The sequence below is a fragment of the Helianthus annuus genome, chromosome 3, assembly GCF_002127325.2.
Source record: "Helianthus annuus cultivar XRQ/B chromosome 3, HanXRQr2.0-SUNRISE, whole genome shotgun sequence".
In the NCBI taxonomy this organism is placed as follows: domain Eukaryota; kingdom Viridiplantae; phylum Streptophyta; class Magnoliopsida; order Asterales; family Asteraceae; genus Helianthus; species Helianthus annuus.
The window spans coordinates 93,226,632-93,239,478 of NC_035435.2; the positions used below are offsets into that span (position 1 = coordinate 93,226,632).

A 12,847-nucleotide genomic window follows, 5' to 3' on the forward strand; every position below is an offset into this window, starting at 1 on the left:
TTGGAAATTTCTTCCCGAAATTTAGTAGTAGCTTCATTACTGGACGTCTTGCTTTTAAACAACTGAGGATAATTGTGCATCATTTGGTTTTCTCTTTCCCAGGTAAACTCTTGGCCACGACGTGAGTTCCAGTGTACTCGGACTATGGGTATCTTGCTACGCTTGAGAGTTTTGATCTCTCGATCAATGATTTCAACTGGTTCCTCAGCGAAATGAAGTTGATCGTCAATAGTGAGTTCTTTGAAAGGAACGATGAGAGTTTCGTCAGCTAAACACTTCTTAAGGTTTAACACATGGAACACGTTGTATACACCACGGAGTTCTTCAGGCAAGTTTAGTCAGTATGCCACAGTGCCGATCTTTTCAATGATTTCAAAAAGTCCGACATATTATGGGTTAAGCTTGCCACGTTTGCCAAAATGAATCACACCTTTCCAAGGTAAGACTTTTAGTAAGACTCGATCCCCAACTAGGAATTCCAATGGTTTTCTACGCTTATCGGTGTAGTTTTTCTGACGGTCATGCGCTGCCACTATTCGTTTGTCTGATTACGACAATCTTTTCCGTTGTGTGGAGTACGAGTTCTGGGCCAGTGATTTCGCTGTCGCCAACCTCAGCCCAACACAAAGGTGATTGACATTTCTGTCCGTACAATGCTTCGAACGGAGCTGCCTGAATACCGGTGTGATAGATGTTGTTGTAAGAGAATTCCACCAAAGGTAGGTGTCTTTCCCAACCATTGCCAAAATCAATAACACATGCTCGCAGCATGTCTTAGAGAGTTTGGATGATACGTTCTGTCTGACCATCCATTTGCGGGTGATAGGCAGTGCTCATATATAGACACGAGCCGAAAGATTTGTGTAGAGCTTGCCACAAATCAGAAGCGAAACGTGGATCACGATCAGAAATGATGGAGATTGGCACTCCATGCCTAGCGACTACTTTCTTTAGGTAAATGCTGGCAAGTTTTGAGAACTTGTCGGTTTCCTTGATCGCGAGGAAATGCACAAATTCGGTTAAGTGATCTACGATCATCCAGATGGTGTCTTTTCCGTTTTGAGATCTAGGTAAGCTGATAACAAAATCCATAGAAATTTGCTCCCTTTTCCATTCTGGTAGCTCTGGCTGCTGCAATAATCCAGCCAGTTTCTGGTATTCAATCTTGACTCTTGTACAGGTCAAGCATTTGCTGACGTACTTTGCGATGATTGCATTCATGTTCGGCCATCAGTACAAGGTCTTGAGGTCGTGATACATTTTATCGGTACCAGGATGTATCGAGTAGCGAGACTTATGAGCTTCGCCCATTACAAGCTCTTAGAGATTCCCATAAAATGGAACCCATATACGCTCCATGAAGTAGTGAATACCGTTGTTCTTGAGTTCGAGTTGCTTTTCCATGCCACGAAGGGATTCGGCTAATAGGTTCTCTTCTTTCAGGGCTTCGACTTGAGCATTGCGAATTTGATCAGGAAGGTTCGAATGGATAGTAAGCTGAAGCGCACGAACACGCTTAGGTTTGGTGTCTTTACGGCTAAGGGCATCAGCTAAAATGTTTGCTTTGCCTGGATGGTACTTAATTGTGCACTCATAACCGTTCAGGAGTTCGACCCATCGGCGTTGTCGCATGTTTAACTCCTTTTGGTCTAGTATGTGCTGGAGACTCTTGTGATTGGTGTAAATCGTACATTTGGTACCGTACAAGGAATGTCTCCATATTTTGAGTGCGAATACTATAGCTCCTAGTTCCAAGTCATGGCTAGTGTAGTTCTTTACATGAACCTTGAGTAGGCGTGATACGTAAGCAATGACATTCTCACGTTGCATCAACACACAACCTAGTCCCTGGATAGATGCATCGCAATAGACTATGAAGTCATCAATGCTTTCAGGTAACGGGAGAATAGGTGCACTGCGTCATGGGTAGTGTGGTTCTTTACATGAACCTTGAGTAGGCGTAATACGTAAGCAATGACTTTCTCACGTTGCATCAACACACAACCTAGTCCCTGGATAGATGCATCGCAATAGACTATGAAGTCATCAATGCTTTCAGGTAACGAGAGAATAGGTGCACTGCACAACTTTTCCTCCAGCTGTTGAAACGCGGAATCCTGAGCATCGCTCAACTTGTAGGTCATACCTTTTTGAGTTAGAGTTGTAAGGGGTTGAGCGATCTTCGAGAAACCTTCAATGAACCTACGATAGTAACATGCCAAACCCAAGAATTGATGGATTTCATTCGGTGTTTAAGGTACATGCCAGTTCTTGATAGAGTCAAAGTTAGCTGGATCAACGTGAATCCGAGCTTTATTGACCACATGTTCGAGGAAATGGACTTCACGAAGCCAGAAGTTGCATTTCAAGAACTTAGCGTTGAGCTGCTCGTTTCAAAGGAGTTTGAGTATAAGGCGTAGATGTTGCTCATGTTTCTCTTCGCTCTTTGAGTAAATCAGAATGTCATCGATGAAAACAATAATGAATTTATCGAGATTGGGTTTGCACACTCGATTCATTAGATCCATTTTTTACGAACACTATTAGGAAGAATTTTCATAACATTCCGTTCTATCATATTATCCTAACCATATCACAATCATGAAGAGCCATCCTAATAATACTACTAAACACGCTTGACCAGGTTGTACCCTATGTAGAAATGATTGTACTGACCATGAAAACACCACAACAAGCATTCAAAGTAAAACCCAGATTTCTTCATGAACTTTACACTACTCTGGTGGTTCAAGTGGACAGTGGTGACGTCATCCTCAATACATATAACAAGAAATCATTCACTCATTCAAATATGCAAAAAAAAAAAAAAAAAAAAACCCAGCTTCATTCTTTTAAACGTGAACAGAGCAAACGTTAATCATGTTATGACAAGCAAGTTTCACATGAAATCATCACTCATCAGTGTTTGTATTTAACATTTATTCGTGTATAATATGTATAACATTTATCACACACAAACATAATTGTTCAAACATGGTGATGTACTAACCGTAGGGATGAATGGAAGTGTGAAAGGACTGAGAGCAACCTTCCGAGAATGACGAGTGATGATTTCCTCCGATTCCAAAGACTGCCATCAAACACCAAGAAGAGAGAGAGATGAGGTAGCCGGAAGTTTTAGAGAGAGGAAGTTTTTAGAGAGAGGGTGGAAGGAATGATTCTTAGGATTGATGCAACATGAAAATGTCCAAATATTCTCAGGTGTGTCAGTCGTGTTTCTTTTAGGGTCCTAATATTAACACATGGCAAAAACTTATTTACACATGGTGTATACGGGCCGTATACAGGCGAGCGGCTTTGCTAACGAATGAGACTATTATCAGATGATATAGAAGGGAATCTATTTGCTATTGTCAGCAGTCACCTTGATCGTAAGCTCATAAAAGCCATTTTTTTGCCTATAATCTATGGAAAATCTCTCATGAGCACTGCCAACGATATCAAGGAAAAACTCTCTCAATACATCACTCGTAAGGAGAGCTACACTCTTGCAAAGGTCTGCTTTGAGTTCCGGAATAAGGAATATAGAGGCCTGGTATGTTTGATCCGTTTGATCAAGAGTAGTATAGGCTGGTTGGCATCAGCAGGGGGTCGCCCAGTGATCTATCAATCTGATTACTTTACAACAGTTCAAGATTATATGAAAATGGATCCAGTCAATATATGGGTTTATGATCGAACTCATAAGAAGAGGCGTAAAGTCACTCTCAGAGTCTCCTCTAATGATAGAGATAAACAGAAGAGTGCTATCTCTACCGAAACTAAGACAGTCAAGAAAATGACCCCAGAAACAGACGAAAAAGAACCTCCGTAAATGAATCCATTCACTACTGAGAAAAAGGAAATGAGTCCCCGTATAGAATGAAAAAAACTAACAAAGTCTGTGCCAGCAGACTTTGTCAGTTTTTTACATTCCATATGGGCCGTATAACTGTATACGACCTATATACACCATGTGTAAATAATTTGCCTTGTCGTATACAATGTATACGAACGATGTATACGGGCCGTATAACCGTATACGGTCCGTATGAAACGGAAATTAGATTTTACCCAAAGTATTTAAGGGATTTAAGGTGTCAATCACACGAGACATTTTACAGTCGTTAGGTGGTCAAATCTTTCTAAAAGTAGAAAAAGAATAAAACATTAACAAGTAACAAAGATTGAAGAACAAAAAAAAACGTTTCGTATGACTGTAATAAAAAGGAAGGGTGAGGCATTTGATGAGAGTTGTAAGGAGAAGTGTTTTAATCAAGGGTGCCATCATTACAACCACTTGTTTTCAACGGGATGTAATGCAATGATTCTGCTAATGGTCGGGCTTCCAATGCTCACACAGGGTGATAAACAACGCTGATATGAACACAAACCAACTGCTTTGTTTTGAGTCGTCGGGAAAACTTTTTCCTCAGGGGAGGGTGAGTAGTATGAGTCTGAGTCCATTGTGGTTCGTGAATCTTTCGAATCATCATAGAAGACGTGTCGGGTTCTGCTAGAAGAGTATCAGGATTTTGTTGGTTTGTTTCCGGGTAGGGTTTAGAATGTTTGAAGTATTCTTGGTTCAATACCAAATCTTCTGAAAGACAAGAATACAACGTTCATTTTTCACAAGGAATGACCGATCTAAGGCAGAGAACCTGATTTAGATAGATAAATTCATCACCGGTTTCTACAGCACAAGCACACACACAATTTGTTAGACAATTGGTTAAAAGATGTAGAAGAGTTTGTGTACAGATCTTTACGTACAAATTTGCATCATCCTTACGGTTACAAATGAAGTATTAAAAGATGTTAGTTTCTTGACAGTATGGTTTCTCGACAAATGAAGTATTATTTGTCCTTGCTGCCTCTTCCGTTGGTAAAAGATATAGGATGGTTTCTAATACAGGCTCTTTTAGAGAAGCGTTGGGATTCAAGGATTTTTTAGTAAAAGATGTTAGTTTCTTGACAATATGGATTCTCGACAAATGAAGTATTATCTGTCCTTGCTGCCTCTTCGGTTGGTAAAAGACACAAGATAGTTTCTAATACAGGCTCTTTTAGAGAAGCGTTGGGATTCAAGGGTTTATGACTAAAAGATGTTAGTTTTTTGACAGTATGGTTTCTCGACAAATGAAGTATTATCTGTCCTTGCTGCCTCTTCGGTTGGTAAAAGACATAGGATGGTTTCTAATACAGGATTTTATTGGTTTGTTTCCAGGTAAGGTTTAGAATGTTTGAAGTATTCTTGGTTCGGTTTCATCTCGGGTGAGTTATGGTTGATTTATAGGAGGAGGTTATGAAACGAATATATGTTTATGCGAATTCCCAACATCCTTGGTTTATCCTCTTTATTCTATTAGAACGATCCTTGTTTTGTCACGTACATCCGTTTTAATTCCCAACATCCTTGTTTTGTCATGTACCTTTCGTAAGAAACTTTTAATGCACTGAACCTTCAGTTGTGTACGTAAATTCACCACCGGTTTCTACAACACAAGCAAATACACAGGGAGAATGTTCTCGAAATTGAAGGAAAAGAAAAAATGGTTGCTGATGGTTGCTGATGGGTAAAAAATTATTGTATCAGACTCTCTCCCCTCCTGCGAAAAAAAAACATCATCTGTTCATCATTGTTCTTGAAGATGAAGATGAAGAAACGAGGGTTTATTCTCTTTAATCTATTAGAACGATCCTTGTCTAGAGAACCTAATTCTGATTTAAATAATGCACGAAGATCCTTGCATTAGACACAATTTGACTTGAATTTGTGGATTTCGGTTGGGTCAGAAACTTAACAAGAGAAGCAACTAAAAAAATACAATTGATTACTCGGTCGAATAATGGGTCTGTCGCATGATAGAAGATAGATATCGTCCGTTCAAGTTAAGCTTCCTAATGCAATTTTCACAGTGGTACCAATGTCCTACTACTACAATCCTTCCAACGCCTGATTCCGATACGGGCCCACAAGAGTTGAGCAAGAATTGGGTCCGTCGCATGATAGAAGATATATATGGCGAGTTATTTCAGTCTTGCAAGACCGTTTGTCGGGCTTCCAATGCTCACACAGGGTGAAAAACAACCCTTGATGTTGAAACCGGTTTTACCTCATGAAAAGGAAAGAGAAATTTTTTTCGGGAAGCGTTGGGATTAACGGTTTATGACTCAAACACCACTCACAATTCAGATTCAGGAAGCAGATGATTTGAGAAACTAACAAGGTAAACCTGAATTTTCAGATTTTTAGACACTTACTTGAACCGTTAGTAATGCTAGATGTCATTTTGGCTGAACCACAACCTATTACAGCACTGTATGAACCTGTGTTTTGAAAATAGGCTTTGTTCTTCGTTTATTGGATCGTTCTAATAGATTAAAGAGGTTTTTACTATTTTTAACCATATGTATACGGGCCGTATACGGTTTATACGGCCGTATACTCTGGGTAAAATTTTTTTTACCGATCGTATACAATGTATACGATGATTATATACGGGCCGTATATTGTTATATGGCTCGTATACTATGGGTAAAAATTGGTAAAAAATGGTTTATTCTCTTTAATCTATTAGACGATCCTTGTCTTGAGAACCTGATTCTGATTTAAACAATGGAATTTGTGGATCAACAGAAATAACTGAATAACTAGCAGAAGAACCCGACACGTCTTCTGTGGTGATTCGAAACATTCCGAATAACTAGCAGAAGAACCCGACACGTCTTCTGTGATGATTAGAACGATCCTTGTTTTGTCACATACATGGAAAAACAAGGAACATTCACCTCTTTCAACCTACCAAAACACCAAAACCCGTACCGGTGATTGCTTATCCATACTATTCTTCATAGCCATATTCCCACTCACAAGTTGTTGATACATATCGTCCGTTCAAGTTGAGCTTTCTGATACATATCGTTCGTAAGAAACTTTTCGTGCACTGAACCTTCAGTTGTGTACCCTTCAATCTTCTTGAGTATTTTTCTAACTTTATGCTTGCATCCACCACAGTGAATATTAACTTTGAGTGAAAGAGTTTGGAAACCGGACGGAATCTACGAAGAAACTGTTGGAATTTGTGGATTTCGGTTGGTTCAGAAACTTAACAAGAGAAACAACTAAAAAAATACAATTGATTACTCGGTCGAATAATGGCCAATAGTCCGTTCATAATCGTCGACGACGTCACTAGGGTTTTTTCTCTTCCGGTTACCAGGCCTATCATCTCCGCTACGTTTGGTTTCCTCAACGAAGAACCATCAGCCATTATCTGCCCTGTTTTCTTTGGTTTCTGGTTGATTTTGAGGGTGAGGGTTTTGAATTGATTCCTGCGCTCAAGTTTCAACTACTGGAGTGAAATATTTGTTGGAATTGGTGGATCAACAGAGATAACTGAATACAACCGGTCAAATCACATACTATATAAAGTGTAAACTTATCGTGTGTTGTAGTTTGGAAAGATGGCCGAATAGAGATCTGAATCAAGATTTACGTCTGATGTCCAAGTTTGACCACATTTGACTTTGTTCTTCGTTTTTTGGATCGTTGTAATAGATTAAAGAGAGTAAACCATTTTTTACCCTGAGAATACGAGCCGTATACTATTATACGGCCCGTATACACCATGTAAAAAAAATTTACCAGACCAATTTTTACCCATGTTATACAAGCCGTATACAGCATGTGAAATTTTTTTTACCAATCGTATACAATGTATACGATGATTGTATATGTCCCGTATAATGTTATACGGCCCGTATAACATGGGTAAAAATTGGTAAAAAAATGGTTTATTCTCTTTAATCTATTAGAACGATCCTGATTCTGATTTAAACAATGGAATTTGTGGATCAACAGAAATAACTGAAAATAACTCGCCATTCTCTTGCACCTGTATACGTTGATTGTGGATTTAACTTGCAAGAATTGGGTCCGTCGCATGATAGAAGATACATATCGTCCGTTCAAGTTGAGCTTCCTGATGCAATTTGTTGGAATTTGTGGATTACGGTTGGTTCAGATCTCGGAAGTACTGAACAACAGAATAACAGCTTCAGTTTCATCAACCGGCTTTGAAAACCGGACGGAATCTACGAAGAAACTGTTGGAATTTGTGGATTTCGATATGGTTGGTGAAAAAGCTCACATTTTACTAAGTTGACCATGTTTTTTTTTTACAAATCATCTGCTTCCTGAATCTGAATCTGAAAGTTAACTAGACCCCTCAAGTTGTCATTCATAACAACTTAGCGTCTGGAGAAGAGTATGTTGATATAGGAGAGTTGATCCAATTTTCCAAGCATTTTATCGTGTGTTGTAATTTTAATGAAGCAATGAAGATTGAATATGCAAACCGCATCCGTCTTCTGTTATGATTCGAAACATTCCGAATAACTAGCAGAACCCGACACCTCTTCTGTGATGATTCGAAACATTCCGAATAACTAGCAGAACCCGACACGTCTTCATAACCATATTCTCACTCACAAGTTGTTGATCTTTGGGTGGTGATGTACTCCCGAACAAACCATGCCCACCTTGACAAGAATAAATAAGCGTATCACTCGATCCACTTACATTCGAATAACGCTGAGAATCCACAACGCTTATGGCTAGATTCTTTCCTTCAATCTTGGCAAAATCAATGCCTGCTTGTTTTATTATCACGAAAGTACTGAACAACCGAGATAACAGCTCCGGTATTTATCACCAACTCATCTTTAGTAGTGTTTGTTTGAGAACCTGATTCAGATACACAACGGTCTCTTTGCTTCGTCCACTAGAACTATTTGTGTATGCATTCTTTTGGTAGTTAACAACGCTAATTAGAAAAAAAAATCTGTAAAATTAATCATATCGATTGGTATAACAGGATGGATGTGACACACACAGATAGAAAAGCTGTCACAGTTGTCAAGACTGTTTTTCGGGTTTCCAATGCTCACACAGGGTGATAAACAACGCTGATACGAACACATGTGTTTTGAAATAGGCTTTGTTCTTGGTTTAATGAAGTTACACGTAACATCTAGTTATATTCAGATTTAAACAATGCGCGCCTCAACTGAGATAATGGACATCCATCAAGCTCAAAAAGAAAGCTTGTGTTTCCCATAGTCACAAAAGATTGCGGTTTGTATTTCGCATAGCCACCGTTTCCATAGTAGAAAACGGTTGCGGTTTGTATTTCGCATAGCCACCGTTTCCGTAGTAAAAAAACGGTTGGGTTTGCACATTCAATCTTCAATACTTTATTAAAATACCACTGGTAGAAGAACCCGACACGTCTTCATGTTACGGAGAATGTTCTAGAAATTGAAGAAAAAAAGAAAAGATTTGTTGAAATCGAATTTGACAACTATGACAGCTTATTAAAAGTAGCAAATCACCTCCAATCATTTCCTGGTCAAATCACACACTATAAACTTTGAAGTTATCGTGTGTTGTAGTTTGGAAAGATGACCGAATAGAGATCTGAATAACAAACTGTGGAGAACTTGTTTGTGTCGGGTTCTTCTGCTAGTTACTCGATCAACGGACTGATCGGTAACGTTACTCTACTTGTGCTCCGATTTAAGCGGCGTGTTTCGATCAACGTTTGTTAAAGGTGATGAAGAGTTTAGAAACCTTAGAATGATGGTGTTTTTACTGGAAAAAACGTGATACAGTTATACGGCCCGTATACATTTGGTAACATCAAAAACCTACCAAAATAATTCCATTGAGCCGTATACGTTTTACAAATCGTATAAACATGTATACGGCTCGTATAACTATATACGGGCCGTATATAGTAAAATAAAAAAAAACATTCTCTGCGCATATTCCTATTCAAAAACATTCTATACGGGCCGTATATTTTATATACGGCCCGTATACACTAGGGATGTGAAAATAAGATATAGAAGGTGTGGGAACAAGACACCCCTTTTTTTATACCATCGTCGGGTATGGTCGCACACCTCAAACTGCCTACCATCCCTACTGTGCGACAAGTTTTAGGGTAACTAATGGGCTTACATTGGGCCGAAAGGGATATCAGGGGTGTGATGGGTGGAGTGGTTTGTTTTAGTTAATTAGGATGGTTAGATAGAGTAATCCCATAGCTTAAAAATTCATACCACATATTCATGAAACAAAAGACACAAAATTTCATGTTAGATACTTCGCTTTTTATCTTGTTTAATTGCACAAAAGAAACGTTAGGTTACACATGGAACGATTTTGTGAAGGGAAGTCCGGGTTGTCACAGTTCGTGTAACACACGAAAACTTAGACCAGTAACATATTAAATAAAGAAACATTTATAATATCATAAAGCAACACATAATCATAAATATATGAATACAATCACATGTAAAAAAAAAGTTATCACATATCTATAATCAAGAAAATCACAATATACTATAAATTATATACTAAATAAGACATCGCATTTATCTCCAACTCCAAGCCACCTAAACTTCATTTAAATCTTTCGAATCAGTCCCTAGAATCAAATTTATTCGCAACATCACAAACATACCAACTCTTGACTTCAGCACGACCTGTAGCCCTTCTACTTCCATCATTAGCATTTGCAACCTGAAACTTAATGAAATCAGATATAAACAACAAATAATTCATGTAAACACAGTTATGTACACATCTTATACTGATCTAGACCTTTTCATTTCATTGAATGTAAGAGTGATATAGATGGGGAAGAAGAAGAATTTGTGGATGATGTGGTTTGCATTGATGATTCGGTGTTAGAGGTGCTAACTGAAGATTGGTAATGGGCAATGGAGGAGATATCAAATAATGACGACATTGGAGGTGTCATGTAAGATGCCACTGGCATCTTTGAAGGTAGTAATGGCAGGGAAGCTTCAGAGTTCAGTACTTTAATGGCTTGTCTCATTGATGGGCGAAATTCGGAATCTGGGTGTGCACACCATAACCCAACAATCATCAAACGCTGGATTTCTTCTTCATCATATTCCGAACCTAGACTCGGATCAGCTGCTTCTAAAAGAGTCCCACTCCCGTAAAGCTCCCAAACCCATTGTATTAAACGCACTTGTTTTTCTTGAGCTTTGTACTCAATGGGTTTTCGCCCACATGCTATTTCTAATGCAACAACTCCGAAGCTAAAAACATCTGATTCCTTGGTTGCTTTACCTGTGATTACACATTCAGGAGCCATATAACCCAAGGTTCCAGCCAACATTGTTGTTTGTGAGCCTTTTTCATGGTCAACCAACTTAGCTAGCCCGAAATCACCAAGCTTCGCATTGAAACCCGAATCCAACATCACATTACTTGATTTTATATCTCTATGCAAAACACATTGCTCCCATTCTTCATGTAGATACAACAAAGCAGATGCCAGATCATGCACAATTTTATACCTTGTTGTCCATGTCAATAAGCTAGTATGTTTGAAAAGATGTGAATCTAGGCTTCCGTTTTCCATATATTCGTAAACAAGCAGGAATTCGCCTTTTTGGTGACACCACCCAATAAGTTGCACCAAATTTCTATGCCTTAATCGGCTAATGATCCTCACCTCTGATGCGTACTCCTTTATACCTTGTTTGGAACTCTTCGAAACCCTTTTCACTGCAATATACATGCCCGAGTCCTTCAAGAAAGCTTTGTAAACTCCACCGAAACCTCCCTCTCCAAGCTTCTCCGTTTCTGCAAAGTTACAAGTCGAATGAGACAATTCATGGTATGAAAATCTTTTAGGCCCCGTGCCCATTTCAAACTCGTTGTTCATCTCAACATCAAATGCATCTTCTCCTGCTTCATGTTCCCTAACCTTATTCTTCTGCCTCCTCCACAAAACAAAGACTAGCATAGAAAGAAAAACAATTGTGACCGATAACCCAACTATTAATCCCACCTTGGTTTTCTTGTTTTCATTAATCTCTAAATCCGAACTATCGAAAGTCCAAGATTTCACGTTGTTCTTTTGAAATGAATCACCTGTTGATGCGGAAAACCCAAATATAACCCATTCGGGTAATTCCTTCCTGAGATCAACTGTGTAAACTAGTCCATCTTGACGCACGACAGTATTGTTTTGATAGCCAGTGAAGGAAACACTAAGGTTATTAGAAACTGAATCATATGTAATCCAAGCTTGACACTCTCTCCCTCCTGTTATATTGCTGTACCATTTCTTAAATTTCACAGAAGTAAGAGAGTTAATGCTGATACCCACATGTTCATTTACAGAAGCATTCCTACGGGTTACTGAATCCCATACTCTTCTTGGATCCCAATCGTAATTAGGATATGTATCGAACTCCACCGCAACAAACTGGCTAATCGCCATAGTGGTTGTGACATTGGTTGTGGTGTTGGTTGTGACATTGACTGGAAGCCCCATGGCTCCCCCTGCAGTTATCACAGAGTTATCTTGTGCAAGGAAGAATGTGAGACCATCACCATAGTTTGTCTCCCTGTTTGAGTCAATCACAAACGTGAAATTGGTAGAGAAGCTTGCTAGCTCACCAGATTGGCTGTCCCAAAGATGTAGTTGCTTGATATATTTCGCACGTCCAGCTTTCTGGCTCCGATCAGAACCAATCTCATTTGTCGTCACTTGGATTCCCTCGTTGGAGATGTAAGATGATCCATTACCTTCTAGAACTATGTCACTATTTGGAGTATTGATATTTGTAAAATTAAGGGTGATTGAAGCTACAAAAGGAATGAAGACAAGAAGAAACGAAGTGATCAGATGGGTATGGGAGAACGCCATGATTGTAAAAAACGATTGCTTGAAAGAGTTGCAGGCTTTGATGGTTTTGCATCAACTTTGGTCTCAATCACATACTTATTCTATTG

The 12,847-nt window shown here is 38.9% G+C and overlaps 1 protein-coding gene across 1 annotated transcript; it reads right to left on the reverse strand.

Moving 5' to 3' along the window:
* Positions 1–10,385: 10,385 nt before the first annotated feature.
* Positions 10,386–12,790, reverse strand: LOC110929262 (L-type lectin-domain containing receptor kinase IX.1). The gene is made up of 2 exons (XM_022172397.2): positions 10,673–12,790; positions 10,386–10,591 (listed from the first exon to the last, which is right to left on the reverse strand). The coding sequence occupies exon 1, from the start codon at positions 12,759–12,761 to the stop codon at positions 10,677–10,679; it is 2,085 nt and encodes a 694-aa protein (XP_022028089.1). The 5' UTR covers positions 12,762–12,790; the 3' UTR covers positions 10,386–10,591; positions 10,673–10,676.
* Between the last annotated feature and the right edge of the window lie 57 nt (positions 12,791–12,847).